Genomic DNA, 15,833 nt, shown 5'->3' on the forward strand with positions numbered 1-15,833 from the left:
GTGAGAAACACCAGCATGGTCATCGACGTGGCAGCCACTGACCCGCCAAAGGTTCGTGCAAGACCCCAGCGCTGCAGGAACACCTGCTCGACTAACTGACTGCAACGTAGCCCGGCGAGCGGAACCTCCAAGACGGCGTCGACTGCAGCTGCAAGGAGCCTGGCTACGGAGAGTTTGGGTGCGAAGAGTGTACAGCGTCGGCATTCGATGAGCTGCCGGAAGCGGCGCAGCCAGTGCACGTTGAGACCTTGGCAGGTGCCGGGCTGTGGGTTCTGCTCCCACGTCTGAAGCTGGCATCGCGGCTGCTGGCGGCTATTTTGGGAGGGTTGCGCCCCAGGTGGGAGCATGTCTGGCGCCTCTTGGACCTGCTTCGGAGGATCCTGAGGTCGATCATCTCCCCGTGCTGAGCTGATAGCTCACACTGACATACGCCCCGGCTCGTCGAGCTAGTTTCTACCATCGTTAGAGCGAGCGTTCATGCACAGATGGTGCCACTCGCTAGGCCTGAAATAGCACTATCTGTCCGCCCTAGTCCAGACGTCTTACCTTGCCATCTTTGGGTGATTCGAGGATCGAGCCTCAACAAGGGAGTAGGTAATCGGATCAACACTAACGACATGTCATCACACACGCTGCGCCGGCTGGCGTAGGTACCCAGTGAAGGCGCCAGATGATGTTGTGCTATAGTGTAGATGCGTGGCCGGTCCGTCCGGGCAGATAGTCAGTGTGCATATTGTGCGGGGCGAGAGCGTAGCCTGTAGCTTCAGCGTGCGGAAGACACTCACTGCTCGATCCAAGTACGGCCACGGTCGCAGAGCTCGATGGCGTAATGAATCTCCTGCCATCAGAGCGGCGCAGCGTCTGGCCCGGTAGAGAGGTTCAGCCGTGCGCCTCTCGCTCGCTGGTTGCTGTAATTAGGAAGCGCAACAGTTTAAGAGCTACACAAAGGCCTTTCCTGCTGTGCCACTTCACATGCTGCGACTACATGGTGTACCTCCAACATCCAACATCTGAAATCTCCTCGCAAGCATCACTCATCACTCCCGGTTCGCATCATGGCTGGCGCTGGATGGACCTGGTTCCAAAGAGCAGTCATCATCTTCTTTGATATCCTATTGATCTTCTCTCACGAACAGATCCGCATCCTCCTCCGCTCTATAGCCAACAACTGCCGGACCCTCACCGCTATCCGAAGCCAGTTCGCAGAGCTGAAAAAAGACCCGGCCCTCTACGATTCCAGAAAGAGAACATGGACTGCAAAAGCAAGGAAATTTTCATACAGTGAGCGCACACCTCTCGACACTGAACAGCATTGGCCGTCGAACTGACTCGCACAGCTACGCTAAAACAAGCTGCCCGCTCGCAAGAGGCCCTGGAAGCGGCGAGAGGGTGGAGACACTACACTAGATAGCATGGAAGCCGGGTTCATACCTCTCCAGCAGCGAATTCAACTGTTCTGATGACATCAAGCCTCCTGTTTCCTGCCAAGTGAAATTTTGCATGATGCTCGTCGACTCCACGTCGAGGTCTTGGAGATGCGTGTGCGCAGGTACGGCCTGCCCAAACGACGACGACGAAGACTCACTGAGAGACTCTGTCGGGATCGGTGCGTAGTCGGCCGGGCTGCTCGCTATGTAGCTGGACGTACCCGCACCGGGGCTGTGGGAACATAGCAACTTGATTGCCTGGCGTGGTCATAGACGTGGTCGTTGTCGTGACCATAGGCATGGTCGTTGTCGTGCTGTGGCTCTCGACAGCTGTGTTGCGTGACGGGCTTGACCCGCTTCCGATCGTGGTCCCAGCTGTGCTGTCTGTTGCAAACACATCCAAGCTGCCTGCTGCGTTCGCTATGTGACGCCCGTTCCGTACATGCACTCCCCCAGACATGTATGTGCCATCTCCATACAAGTACGGGTTGTCTTCATACATGGCTGAGCCGCCTGCTCCATACAAACAGGAGCCCCCTGCTCCACACCTGGCCCAATTGCCCGCGTTGTACGTGGCTGAGCTGTCCTCTCCGTATATGGGTTCGATGTCTTTGTTGACAGCTCCGTACATGAATGTAGCGTCAAATCCAGCCGCGGTGCCGTTGGCAAAAGGGTACTCTGCAGCCTGCACAGGCCACAGCGCTGCATTGGAAACACAACCATCTGCCGCCCAACATTGCTCCTCAGATAAAGCGCCCTGCTGCGGGAGGAAGGCTGCGTGCACACCGAGATCCATTTGTGTGTTCGCACCGCTCCACTCCGTAAAAGGTAGCACGAGCGTCCGCTGAGGAGCTGGACACACCATCTCTACACTGTCTTCGCTATCCAGTCGGTCAGAGCGCGGTATCAGGTCGTTTGGGCGAGCGTCCTTCTTCTGCGCGGCTTGTTAGCTTCCCTTTTTGAAAAGTGATGCACCGGACTTGCTTCGCGCAACCACCTCTCCACCTGCTCCCTCGTTGCGCGCCATGTAGCGTCACGCGCTCTGGCTTTCAGCTTGCTTTTCTTCGTGCTTCTCTTGAGACTGCGATACGCAGCAGTCAGCCCGTCCTGCGTCCGAGGTTTTGAAGCTAAGCGGTTGAAGATGATTGTGCAGACATCCCAGGAGCCTGTTCCCAGCTCCTCGGCCGTAGCTCTGGTAATGTAGAGCAGTATCTCGTCTTCCTTGCTGAAGCGGACCATGCTTGCATACTGTGGATCTGCGAGCAGGCAGCTTCGTGTCTCTGCACGTAGATATAGCGCCCTCCATGTCGGCACTGAAGCCGATAACAGGGCCCCGCAAGATGCTCTGCTCCGGACTGAAACACCTGAAGTCGAGCTGGCCTGTGCAGATCGCCCGTTGGCTGCCCATGCGCTGGACGTGCATAAGCGGCAGGCGCAACGTTGGCTTCAAGAACGCGGAAGCGGCTGCTGTACGGCCTGTACGGCCTGCACGCCCAGGCTCGTCGGCGGCTATTGTGGCACGTGCACTTGGTCAGCCGCTTGTTCGGACCAGCAGTTCTTCATCGTATCGGCAGCTCTTCGGTATGGGAGCAGCTGTCTGTTGCTGGGTGCAGTCAGGCACTCCTCTCTCGTCGAACACGGCCTAAGCAGCACTGCGCCGCATGCTAAAACAAACCACTCGGGCTCACTCCTCGAGCAAACAGGAAAGTCGCTCCAGCACAACGCTGCGCCGCTTAGCAACACGCGTGGTTCGACAATCGGCCACCGACAAGCCGTCACAGATCACCTCACTCTGATGGCGATCGAGCGTGTCGCTAGAGTGCAGCACGAGCAGTTGAGCTGCCGCTGCTACATACAAGCACAGTACAGTAAGACACAGTACGACGTCTCCGGGCGTGGTCGGACGATCTCGATGGCAGCCGCGGTGCTGCTGAGGTGTGATGCTGCAACGCTGTTCGTCGCTATGACGCGCTTGCCCGCGTGGATCGTGCGTGTTGGCTGTCTTCTGGGTCAGAAAATGCGGCACGGAGAGGCATAATACGATACTACTGTACAGCAACGGGATAGTACAGACAAGGGCGGTGTTCGTCGCGAGGTTGCGGAACGAAACGACGTCGAGACTCGCAACTGGAGTTCGCACGGCGCCACGCTGCCGGCCCTTGGCAACCTCAGGCCCCACAGCAGCAACCCCGGCGCGCGGCGCAGCGCAAACGGCTTGTTGGCCTGCTTCTTTGCGTAACTCCCGAGAGCGATGCAGCTGTCCTGCAGGCTACGGAGATCCTGCAGGATGTGGAGTCACAATTACAGCGGCTCAAAGGGGGCTCCAGCGCGCATCGCGTTCGTCAATGGCACGCCAGCGTCGTACCTAGCGCGTCAAGCGCGCATGCACCCGGCAGGCTGGCCGAGGCAGGTCGTCGTCGACTTAGAGTTCTTACTCGGCTTGAAAAGTCCCCGGGCGAGGAAGGATGCTTACTTCAACGCTTACTCCAACAGCGCTTACTGTTCCCCACGACTAGCGACTGCTTGGGCTCTACGAGCTACTTGGAAGATAGCACGGATGACGCAGCCAAGCAGGATTGTAGAGAAGATGCCGGGAGTATCGGTCATGTCTGTTTGAGGTAATACAGAGATATAGGTCTGCAACCCAGTGTCGGTTTCTCGCCTGGCTGATTGCTACGGCGAGCTGCAAGCTGATGACTCGCAAACAGGCTCAGATGCGTGAAACAGGAGCGTCAGCGATGTACTGTACATCACGGTGGCTGGACGTGACTGCCTTTACTTGAGGAACGCAGCCTCCCTATCGGACGGATAAACACATGCTGACTATGTTGCAAGCTTGTGTTCCGCGGTTGGGGGATTGTCATATGCTGTGGGCTCTTTGCAGAGGTCGCGAGACAACATATCATGGTCTTTCCAAGTACCGAGTAAGAGCACACGGTACTGCACTATGCCGTGCTCTTCTCTATTGACTCTATCGTGACACACTCCACTCGTCTTTCCTGGGCTTGGGAAGCCGCATCTGCCTAGGTCAAAGAGTTGTCAAGAGGTCGAGCCACGCAGTAAAGACCGCATTAGTGGATCTAGATCGTGACTTTCGGGTACCCGTAATTGATTCCGATATCCCAAGTGGCACATTCATCCCAAGTGGATAGGATTCCAGGCTGTGCACTAGTCTCACTAAGCGTTATGACACGTCTGCTGTCAGTGCAGGCATCCGTCCGAAGCAACTACTGTATCAAGAGCAGCTAATTATACCCATATTGAGTATTGTCGCACGATTGGGTGCGTTGTTGCAGATATAGGAAATAAAGAAGAGTGTGTATATTGTTCTAGCATTTTAGCTCAGCTTATATTTAGACCATCGCACGACACGATTAGCAATAGGTCCGTGTTGAAGACCGCTCTTGGCCTGGGACAAGTGTCTAGGAGGGCGCGATATCGCCAGGGCATCCGCATACAGTATTGCTTTGTTCAATCAATGCAGGGGCGGCCGTAGGCACGTTAGAAATCACCAGATTAGATGTCCCGTTAAAATCACATAGTCTCGAGATTGAAGACCGCGTAGTCCTCACAGTGTACAGTGCAAACAGAAGCTGTGTATTGTTATTAACTGTGCTCAAAGCTTAATAACTAGTGTGAAATGCTGTAGCTAAGGCAGTCGCAACCTCTGTCCCGCTAGATTTAAGGTCTGCCACTAAGCCACCCAGACTTAACACAGCCATTAAGATGTACATGTGCTAATATACTCATGCTTAGTTTTGCTGTAGTAAGTTATACAAAATAGCTCCACCAAATGTCTTCTTTGTCTACCTAGTTTAATACAGATTTCCACGAATTTGGCTGCTAGTGCTAGACTAAGCAAGGCGCAGAAACAACGCATTACCCAGTCAGCCTCGTTACCGTGCCGTTTCTAGTCCCCCAAACCTACAACTCCTGCACTTCCGCTAAATAGAGCAGCGTAAGCTTAACTAAATCTTTTAGCATCCTCACAGATCCAGCTCAGATAGGCCTTTTGAACTTACATCTACAATACCTCAATAATTAGATAGATCGGTCTAGTGTATAAGATCGAGCCTAGTACATTGCCGGTGTTCGTTCTAATCGCTGGCCACGTTTGCATAGTCGATAATGTCCGATAATATCCAGCCGACTGTGCCTGCATAGATTCTTCCAACAGTCAACGCACAAGGCACACTGCTTCAGGCTTCGGTATTTCGAGTTCGATACCTGAGCCTATCAAGATCTGCACAGCATGCTCACTCAAAGTCTCTCCATCACTTGCACTCCGGAAACTGGCCTCATCTACTGTAAGTCGATTGCTGCATCCCGCACCCTATAGCGCCCTGTTTTCTCTATCTATCGATCTTACAACAGCTCGCTAACTATTTCCTTTGTACACTGAAGGTCTGCCTAAACCTCCGTCCTAGATGCACTTTTCCATACATGCCATGCACTCTCGAGCTGAATGTCTGTAGGCTGCATCTCGGTGCTCTCGCCCTGTCCCTTCGGCACGGCTCGCTGGGCCCTCGCATCTCTTGTCTCCCTCAAGACGTCGATCAGAGTCTCTCTGACTCCTGCAGTAGCGCACTCGGGCACGCACACGGCAATGCGAGCCCCTGTCATGAGCAGCTTTACAACGGCGGTCTTGTCCTGCGAAATACGGTCTTGCACGTATCTACATCCTTGTGACTGATCTGGCATGCGTGAATACGCGTGGTAGATAGCTACAGCGCCAAGCTGCTGCCAGCGTTGGAAAGAGTCGAAGTAGAGATGGTCTGCACGTGAGCGACATCCGTAGAAGAGCAGGGCAGTCGGAAGGGTGCGGCCGGTGGCCAGTTGTGCTGCTCGTTCTTGTATGAAACTGCGAAAGGGTGCGATGCCTGTCTCTACTGTCAGTGAGGGCACAGCAAGAGTAATGCGAAGTCTCATACCGGTTCCTGCAGCAATCAGAATAAGCGGAACATCGTCGGCGGCTTCGGGCATGCGAAACTTATCAGCACATTCTTTTACGCAAACGGATACCTCGTCACCAGCAACTAGGGAAGACAGGTACGCTGATGCCAGCCCGGAAACCTGCGACTGAGCGTGTGTGGATGTCACCGTAGCACAGGAAGCATTCCATAGGGGGGAAGACGAGATGCAATATTGTCGAACCTTCATCGGCGGCTGCATGGAAAGAAAGGCTCCAGGCGAGATGCTGACGGCAGGAAAGCGCTCTAGCAGATCGAGCAACGACAGGCGCTTGCCAATAACCTCTTCTTGGTAATGAGCCTCACCCGCAAGGCGGTTTAGCTCAGCGATTGACGTCTCGTCGTCTGTCGCTTCCAACATGTCTAGTATGTTCTTCTTACTGGCCGTTTGTTGGAGCTCAACATACGCACGGAGAACCTCCGCTGCCCTCATGGGCGTGCGAAGAGGAAGTGTTGTAGAAGTAGCGCTGGAGATTGTCAGGACGCTATCCCCGGACAGGCCCAACAGATTCAGCGCGCGACGAACAACGTGTCTCGGATTCTGTGGAAGGACAGCTAGACGATCGCCCGTCCGGTATGACACGTTTTGTGGCAGCGCGATTTCTAGGTGCTTCTTGACAGAAGCTTCGTTGGAAGACAGCGTCTCGCTCGCGACGATCCGAGCACTGTAAAGATTGCGTCGCAACGCCGTTGCTTCAGGCGCGCAAACCTTGACTTGTACGTCAGATTCTAAGGGTTGGGCTGCCGATACGTCTGTGTGACAGTACCTCTTTTGCACAGCAGGCCAGAAGATGCCCTTTTCCCAGGCTGCAAAATCGATTGCGGCCTTGTCATAGGCAATGTCCGTCGTGCCCATGGGAGCCAGTCTCATGCCACCGCGTTCCTCCAACGCACCGTCTAGGTACTTTGGTACTTTCAAAAATGTTTTGACCCAGTCGTGGTGCCCGCATCCAAACACAGCGAAAGCGACTCCGGTAAGCTCGCTGCAGCGGAGTGTTTTGACCCAGGCCACGAACTCTGCTGCGTTGCTAGCGGGCTGTCCATTGTATGATGCCGCTATTATCACGACAGGGTTCGTTCGCGATAGGTTCTCTTTAGCAGCATTCAATGTGCCTATGTCCCCAATGGCAAAGCCATGATCTACCGCATGGCTGGCGAGCTGGCTGGCTAGCTGCTCGCACGTGCTGTTGGAGCCATAGTACACGTCAACCGCGACAGTCGACGGCTCAACCGCCCGGAGCTCCAAACTGCTTGATGTAGTAGTATCGGCGATAGTTATTGAGGATAAGGGCCGTTGGAGCGTTGACAGAGCTACATCCGGCCGCAGTCGAGCACGCATGCGGAAGCCCTCGGGTTTCATCGTTATCGTCTGTTTGGTTTTCAGGCGATACCATGGGTCGCTCATAGACAGATCGAAGCTCTGGAGGAGCATCGCTGTGACAAGAAGCGCTTGCTGCCACGCAAAGAAGCGTCCAATGCAGCCTCGCATGCCATTGCCAAACGGCTTCCAACAGTTTGGGAACTGTCTGTTGCGTTGTTCAAACTCACTGTCAAGCATACGATCTGGCCGAAACTCGTTTGCGTCACTTCCATACACAAATGGGTCTCTGTGGACTGATGCAAAGAGGGCGATGATCGGCGCCTTGGCCTTGACCTGGTACTTTCCACCCAGTATGGTGTCCTCTTTGGCGGCGAGCGCAACTGCAGGAACAGTAGGCGACAGTCGTAAGGATTCGCGGAGTACAGCATTGAGATAGGGAAGCTTGGAAAGGTGCAAGGGCGTGATGCTCTCTCTACCAATAGCATTGTCGACCTCTCGTTGTGCCTTTGCATACGTTGCGGGGTTGCTGAGAAGATAGTAGAACGTGAAGGAGAGGAGGCCCGAGGTCGTCTCGTGACCAGCGAACAGGAAAGTGATCATATTGTTGACGATGCTATCAGCCTGTCCAAGTCAGCAACGATGCTGGCGATGCTGCTGGCGATGCCGCTCGCGGCGTGGCTTTACCGTCATTTGTTCGCCCGTAAGAGGGTCAACTCCATGCAACATTGCGTTAAGCAAATCCTTCTTCTCATGAGGGTGCTTCTTCCTTTCTTTGATGACCTCATGTGCCGTCTCTCGCAGCCGCTCGATGTCACCCCAGTATGTGTGATTTTCAAAGACATAAAATGGTTGCATTACCGCGCTCCTTTTCGCGCGATCTGCGTTCGTTTTGAGGAAGCTTTCTAGCGCGTCTACAAATGGATGCATGGCTTCTTTGTAGTAAGAGTTGAAGCGATAGTCCATAGTACACAGCGCGATCACATCCAGTGTTAGTCTTGTGAAGTCGCTCGTCACATGTATGTCGTGGTCTGCTCCATGGCGTGCCCACTTCAGGACGAGTTGTGTAGCTATGTCCTGCATCTCGCCGAACATGTTTTGGATCGCCAGCGGACCAAAGTGCGGAGCCAATATACGGTGCGCGATGCCCCAATTCTTCTCTTCAGGGGCAGATGCGGTGCCCAGGCCGTCTTGCACACCGTTGCGGGCTTGCTTGAGGGTAGCAGCAATGACTTTGGCAAAACGTGCCTCGTCGCACACCTCATCCAGCAAAGCCTGCGACCCAACAACGATCCTTTCTTCGTTGCCCAAGTGGAACTTCCAGATCGGCCCTTCAACTGTCAGCTGCTAGTCTCTTCTTTCTGTGACATGCCAAGCTTGGCGAGAAACCCAAACACTGACCATAGTCATCGGTCAGTCTGCACAACGAGTCGACCGTGTTTTGGGAGTCAATATCCCAGAGGTTGCCAAAGAAACGACGGCCCGGAGGTCCGGGGATGAGGGCGTGTGGCGTTTCGCTGGATTCGGTAGACATCTTGAGTGTGTAAGAATTCTGTGGTGTGATGTCGGAAATCCTGCTGGTACTCACATTGGATGGAAAAGGTCTCTTATACTTTGGCCGTGTCTGCCTGCACTTGATTAGTCGGCTGGTGGGCGCCGAGTTGATACACGTTCTATCCGCTCCCAGCGAGCGAACGATTATAGTACTGTTGTGAGCGGCGATAGTACTATACGCACACATAGACGGAGCATCCTACACAGCCATCGACAGGCGTCAAACCACTCGTGGATAACTGGCTCGTCAGCCGGCAGCTCACCAGCCATGCCGGGTCGTGCGCGTAGCTGTCCCGAGTGACTTGGGGCACTATCGGTAGATCACTCGTCCAAGTGAACTAGCACGAGTACCCTAGATTGTTCGCGGGCGCTAGTCTCGCCATCAGCACCCGAACTACACGGGTATAGACCATATGCCGCTGCACCGCATGCCGACCAGTCTTCGAAACAGTATTGCACTGTACAGCCGCTAGCGAATGCAGCTTCACCCCTGCACGCAGCTGCACCCCTGCACGCAGCTGCACCACCATTTTCGCTAGCCTGTGGGCAGGGATTTGAAGCCCCACACACCGAATCCAGTAACGCGCCTTGCTTACGTAGATCCCGCTTACCAACTAAGTAGACAGCTTTAGCCGTCCATTCAGCAGTCGCTTATCGCAGTAGGAGACTGCACTAATAATTGCCTATCTTAGTATAGAAGTATAAAGATGTGGAATGCGAGAAGCGTATAACTATCTATAGTTTATATATAGTTACTATACTACTGCAGCTAGCTGTAGTAAGAAAGCAGAGAAGATTGCACGAAATAGCAAAAGCGTGCTTATAACAAGTTAAGGAACAACACTCTACCAGAGCTGTATCCAAGCGCAACCCGACAGCTGTAAACAGCAGTGCAATTAAGTTGGTAGTCAGTGGGTATCCAAAGCATCTCTTCTCCACCTGCCGTCACCCACCTCTCCGCGACGAAGATGCGCTGTGCAGGCGGCCGAGGGGCAAGGGTAGATGTAGACTGCGCTGGTAGCGGAAGCAGCATTAACCCTCGATTCGTTTCTAGGCAGGACCCATCACTAGAGAAGGCCACGCTGCTGATAGACCCCGTATGGCCCTCGAGCGTGTGCAGCGGCTGTCCAGTCTTCGCATCCCACACCCGCGCCGTCTTGTCGTGTGAAGCCGATGCCAATCGATCTCCAGCTGCTGAGAAGGCCACGCTGTCGACCCAGTGGGTATGGCCCTCGAGCGTGTGCAGCGGCTGGCCAGTTCTCGCATCCCACACCCGCACCGTCTCATCCAACGAAGCGGATGCCAGTCGATCTCCTGCTGCCGAGAAGGCTATGCTCTTGACCCAGTTCGTATGGCCCTCAAGCGTGTGCAGCGGCTGGCCAGTCTTCGCGTCCCACACCCGCACCGTCTTATCGTCTGAAGCCGATGCCAGTCGATCTCCTGCTGCTGAGAAGGCTACGCTCCTGACCCAGTCCGTATGGCCTTTGAGCGTGTGCAGCGGCTGGCCAGTTCTCGCATCCCACACCCGCACCGTCTCATCCTGTGAAGCTGATGCCAGTCGATCCCCTGACGCCGAGAAGGCCACGCTGGTGACAGTACTCGTATGGCCCTGGAGCGTGTGCAGCGGCTGTCCCGTCTTCGCGTCCCACACTCGCACTGTCTTATCATCTGAAGCGGATGCCAGTCGATCTCCTGACACCGAGAAGGCCACGCTGCTGACACTGTCAGTATGGCCCTCGAGCGTCTGCAGCAGAGGCCCCCACTCTTCCTCTAGCTCATACTTCACCTGCACTCCCTCTGGCATCTCCTGCTTGAACTGATTCCGGACTATGCTTCGCTCTGGCGCAAACACTAACGCACCATAGTATACCTGCAGCGGCGCTTCTTGGATCCCAGATCCGCTCCACATCGCAAACCGCAGCGCATCGTGCACAAAGTTTGATACTATTGTACTTTCTGCTGCCTTAGACGAGGGTTAGTAGCAGTATCTTTGTAACGCTAGTCGATAACTTACATCAAGAGCCGCTTCTAGTTCCTGTAACACCAACATCGCTTCTGGCATCTTCTGCAGCAGGCTCATCGCCTCTAGCCAGTGCAGCAAGTGCCTCTGAAAGAAGCGGTGTACTTTGCCGCCGTCTGCAAAAATATTGCTACAAGAACGTCCGCTTGCCTGCAGATGCTCTACCCAGTACTCGCATGCATACGCCACCTGCGAGAGACAGCTGCCCCGAACGCGGCCCGTTGCCTCCTGTATTCGCACCCCGGGCTTCTGCAACCTGCACATGTCCCTTCGCAGCGTGCTGTCCATCGCGTCTAGCAGGCAGTGGGTTATTCGTCTCTGCTCCTCCTCTAGTGGGCCATCAAACACCTGCCGGCCGCTGCCTAGCGTAAAGAAGTCTTTCGCAGACAGGTGGATGAAGGACACAACGCCTTCACGCACAGTTAGGAACGAGCCGCAACGGCTAACAAGGTCAGCAACGGCTTGCACGTCGCCAAACCAATCTCTAGGAAGGCCCGCACTTGGGGCGAGCTCTTCGAGTTGCAGCGGCCGGAAGGCAAGCGTGATCGACCGAAGAATGTCCCTACAGTACCCTGCAGTCCTTGCATCTTGCCCCACGATCTGCTTCATCATCCGCTCGTACAGCGGGTCGAGGTCTGGCGGCAGTGTCCGCACCATCTCCAGCGTGCGGTAGAGCGGCACCTTCTCTAGCTCTTTGCACACCAGCGAAACCCACAAGAAGGTGCCTTCTGCCTTATCGCGGAGCTGCTGCTGCACCTCTGCTTGTAGCCTTGGGTCATACTGCTGCACGATCGCCAGCCGTCGCACCTTGTACTCTACAAATGCCGCCACGGCCTTGGACACATGGCTCACGTTCACCTCGAGGCTCACCTTGACACCCAGCGAGTCGGGCTGCAGATACCGCTCGATCTCTAGTATGTTGCGGCTCGTCACTAGCCACTTGACCCTCGACTGCTGCCCAAGGCTCGCGTCGGTGATGATGTGCAGCAGCTCCGACAGCCCAGATGTGCACTCATCGAGCGCGTCGATCAAGAGGTACGTCGGCGGCAGAGAAGCGTCGTTGAGTATATCTGATAGTATCTCTCTTAGTGCATAGACCGCATTCGGCCCTTCAAACAGCTGCTTGCCCGCAGTCCCGTACCGCTTCTGCACATGTTGCATAAGCTGCGGTCTTTGCGCGACGAGCAGGTAGATAAGCCCGCGGAGGACCGACACTGCAGTGTTGAGCTCTGGCCGAGTGCTCTGGCAGAAGAAGTAGGCCAACAGCTGCGGCCTTGACACGCTCTTGCGGTCCTGCTTAGAACTGGGCATCTTTGACATTGTCCTTGGCGGTGGTTTGGCCTTGTTTCTCCGAGACAGCTCAGCGATCACACCTATCGTCATCATCGTCTTGCCTTTGCCTGGATCACCCTTGATCCACAGCAGCCGCGACTCATCCTGTGTCCTCCATCGCTGGAAGCTGGTGTCGTCCAGTATCCAGGCATAGCAGTCTCGGAGCAGCCTGTCCTTGTCGCCCTCGATGCGCGCCCGGTCTTCGCGTGGGTCAGTGACTCGCAGGTCGTGGAGGCATTGGTGACGTTCTGTCTCGCTGGATCTGCCTGCAAAGTGCACATCGCCATAGACGTTGCCGTAAATGTTGGTTGAGTCGCCGTCCGCTCGGTTGCCGGTGTACGTTGTGGTATGGCCATGTGGAGACTCCATTGGTGCGACCCGCACGCCGCTGCCTGCGACGTTGCAGTAGCCCACGATCACCGCACTAACCACGGAAGCTCGGTGGAACCGTCTCGCGGGGGTACGATCAGTCGCACATCTAGGTGAGTGTGTGTGGCGTTTGGTAGTCAATGTCTAATGTCTTGTTTTGCATTGAGACGGTCAATCCAGGCCGCTATTGAAAAGCATGCATTTTGCAGGCGCTTACGGCGGCGTGCTCATGCTGCCAAGTCTTCAGCGGAACCGGCAATGAAGTTGGCCAGGCTGACTTTTGCCTCAGCTGCACCCAAGCACCCACGTCAAAACTTACAACGCCCTCTCGGTTCGGTATAACAGAAAACGTACAATCGATCAGTTATGCCGGCACTGGTATGCCCTCGAAGTTCTATCTGAACAGAAAATGGATCCCTACTAAACAACACTAGGAAGTGATTGGCGGCACGGCTGCTGTCTCGCAGCTTCTCGGTCAGGCAATCACCATCATCCAAAAGATACAGGATGCGAGAGCCAAAGTGCACGGCGCGTCAGATCGCCTTGATGGCTACCAAGGCCAGCTGGACACATTACTAAGTACACTGCAACTTGTGCAAGACGAACCCGAGCTACAAACACCTCCAATCGAGAAGCAGGTTCAGAAGATTATCAATCTGGGAAAAGGGCTGCAACGCCAGCTCGATGCCTTTGCTGCTCAGCTGGTAAGAAGCAAAACCAAACAGTACACGCATGCAATCATCAGCGGCGATAAAGACGAGAGGGCGCTTGAGGATGCCATGACTCAACTGGATCGAGCGAAAACGGACCTTAACGCGCTGATCGTCACAACGCACGTTGGACTGAGTGGATCGATGCGCGCCGGCTTCACGGCTGCTCTAGCGGTAGTTCAGCGGGTGGACAGAAACGTGGAAAGGGTCCTTGGCGAGAAGCTTTGCATAGCTGCGTACCTCGAAGAACGACGCCTGGATGAAGAAGGTATTGTGCAGCGGTACGATCATACTGGCTTGTGCTAAGTGTTATAGGCAATAGCACAGTGCCTCTTACAGCGGAGGATATCAAAGCGCTGAATTTTGTGGACAAAGTATCGTGGATCGACAACGAGGCATTCGACGATGCGAACATGTTCAACTCAGATCTCGTCGAGCGGCAGATCCACGCACCTACAGAAAGGGTATACAAAGGCAACAAGGCGCACGGAACAAGCACAATCGTCCAGGGTAACGCGGACGCGGCAGGAATAGCGGCAATCCTGAGAGCGAAGAGGAGGTGATGTGGCACTTATTGCGACAGGGTTCCTCGATGCAAAGTAATCTGTGAGAGGCTCGGCTTACCAACTTTGATACTCTCTCTAGTACGGCCGCAATCGCGGCCATTTCATATTCTGAAGGTCTCTGATTTCATCGATAAAGTTCTAGAACCAAGACAGACTACTATAAGATTGACATCATGGTACAATTCTAACATACAGTACAGTACATAGATGAAGCGGTAAAACCGTGCTTGTCAGTAATGAAAATGTGCAGCATCGGGTTAGCCTTATACTGCACCTGTACTATTCTTGTAAGTCTCAAGAAACCACAGCCAGTGGATTACCCCCTAGTGAATAAGATTACGTTTGGGGTTGAACGCAGCAGTCTTACCATATCGAATCTTGTTATTGGCTCAACTCTACCTTATCATTTTGGAGGACCAGCGCCCCCAACTTCAGCTGCTTCCTGACCAACCAATAGACAGCGCAAGTTTGATTGCCGCAGCTAGATGCCTGTCGCTCCCGCGTTGTAGATAAAACCTTAGCTATTGCTATTGTCCATCGTTCTCCTTACTACGAAGCAATTCTCTATACAGCATCGTTTTCACCAAACACATTAACAAAAATGCAGATTCGGATTAGACTGGGTGAGTGAGTTTGTTTATCAGGTCTTATCCACGACCTCTGCGTCGCTTACAGACTAATCCAGATGATAAAACACTGTCCGTGGCAGTGTCCCCGACCGACGACATCCAGACGGTCAAGAAAAAGATTCAAGAGCTCGAAGCTATTCCAGTGAACCAACAGCGCTTGACGTTTCTCGGACAGCCTGTACTGGGTAACACCCCGCTCAGTACTATTGGAGAAAACAGTCTGTTGCACTTTACCTGGGAAGACCAGGCTGAGATATCTGCAGAAGGTAAGCTAGCGAAGCCTCACCTGAATTAAAGACGCGACCCTGTATAAGGTGCTGAGTTGGGCGAAACCCCTCTCTACACAGCTACAAGTGCCCAACTATATCGGACGCATTTTTTGCTAACTGGACACCACAATAGCTGGTGGAACAGCGTCCTCAGGCAGAGGGGCCCAAGCTTCAAAGCTCAACGACAAAGCCTCATGGGTTGGGAACGTTGCCTCGCAGAATGGGATGGTCTTCAATACCGACTTGGTGGAACGCCAACTTCCGCAATCAACAGAGAGACTGTATCAAGCGAATGGCGCCAACGGAAATGGTACGACTCTCAATGGCAGGGCTAATGTGGAAGCACTTGTGGCTCTTATGCGTGCGAATTCCGAGGCCAAGCAGGTACAGTCGAACGATGGCTAAGAGATGTTCGGCATGTCTTCGTGGCTTTGGCAGTGGGCATGCGTTGCCGTCGCTTTTGTTGTGAGACAAGATCATTTTCACATGCCAGCCAATTAGAATCTAGCCACGCGAACTAAATCACCATTGCGGTGTTATCACGAGCTGTTGTGCTACTATTCCTTTGTCTTCACTTGGCGCTTAACCTGTGTTTGGGGTCTGCACGCGTTCGTGAGATAGAGAAGAGGAACCGGATTATGGTAGGTGTCGGTGTCGATGACGATGTCG

The 15,833-nt window shown here is 54.2% G+C and overlaps 4 protein-coding genes across 4 annotated transcripts; 1 reads left to right on the forward strand and 3 right to left on the reverse strand.

Moving 5' to 3' along the window:
- Nucleotides 1-1,403: 1,403 nt before the first annotated feature.
- ALTATR162_LOCUS12084 (uncharacterized protein) lies at nucleotides 1,404-2,666 on the reverse strand (the record flags this gene model as incomplete). Its single annotated transcript, XM_043319729.1, has 3 exons — nucleotides 1,404-1,659; nucleotides 1,907-2,361; nucleotides 2,412-2,666. 3 exons carry the CDS (start codon nucleotides 2,664-2,666, stop codon nucleotides 1,404-1,406), a joined length of 966 nt encoding a protein of 321 aa, XP_043175664.1.
- Nucleotides 2,667-5,837: 3,171 nt separating this feature from the next.
- ALTATR162_LOCUS12085 (uncharacterized protein) lies at nucleotides 5,838-9,249 on the reverse strand (the record flags this gene model as incomplete). Its single annotated transcript, XM_043319730.1, has 3 exons — nucleotides 5,838-8,339; nucleotides 8,403-9,046; nucleotides 9,117-9,249. 3 exons carry the CDS (start codon nucleotides 9,247-9,249, stop codon nucleotides 5,838-5,840), a joined length of 3,279 nt encoding a protein of 1,092 aa, XP_043175665.1.
- Nucleotides 9,250-10,089: 840 nt separating this feature from the next.
- Nucleotides 10,090-11,349, reverse strand: ALTATR162_LOCUS12086 (uncharacterized protein; the record flags this gene model as incomplete). The annotated part of the gene is made up of 3 exons (XM_043319731.1): nucleotides 10,090-10,981; nucleotides 11,033-11,232; nucleotides 11,284-11,349. The coding sequence occupies 3 exons, from the start codon at nucleotides 11,347-11,349 to the stop codon at nucleotides 10,090-10,092; spliced, it is 1,158 nt and encodes a 385-aa protein (XP_043175666.1).
- Nucleotides 11,350-13,356: 2,007 nt separating this feature from the next.
- On the forward strand, nucleotides 13,357-15,569 carry ALTATR162_LOCUS12087 (uncharacterized protein; the record flags this gene model as incomplete). Its single annotated transcript, XM_043319732.1, has 6 exons — nucleotides 13,357-13,368; nucleotides 13,425-13,968; nucleotides 14,016-14,259; nucleotides 14,874-14,893; nucleotides 14,952-15,161; nucleotides 15,298-15,569. 6 exons carry the CDS (start codon nucleotides 13,357-13,359, stop codon nucleotides 15,567-15,569), a joined length of 1,302 nt encoding a protein of 433 aa, XP_043175667.1.
- Nucleotides 15,570-15,833: the final 264 nt, after the last annotated feature.

Source organism: Alternaria atra (genome assembly GCF_907166805.1).
Source record: "Alternaria atra isolate CS162 genome assembly, contig: 40, whole genome shotgun sequence".
Classification (NCBI taxonomy): Eukaryota; Fungi; Ascomycota; class Dothideomycetes; order Pleosporales; family Pleosporaceae; genus Alternaria; species Alternaria atra.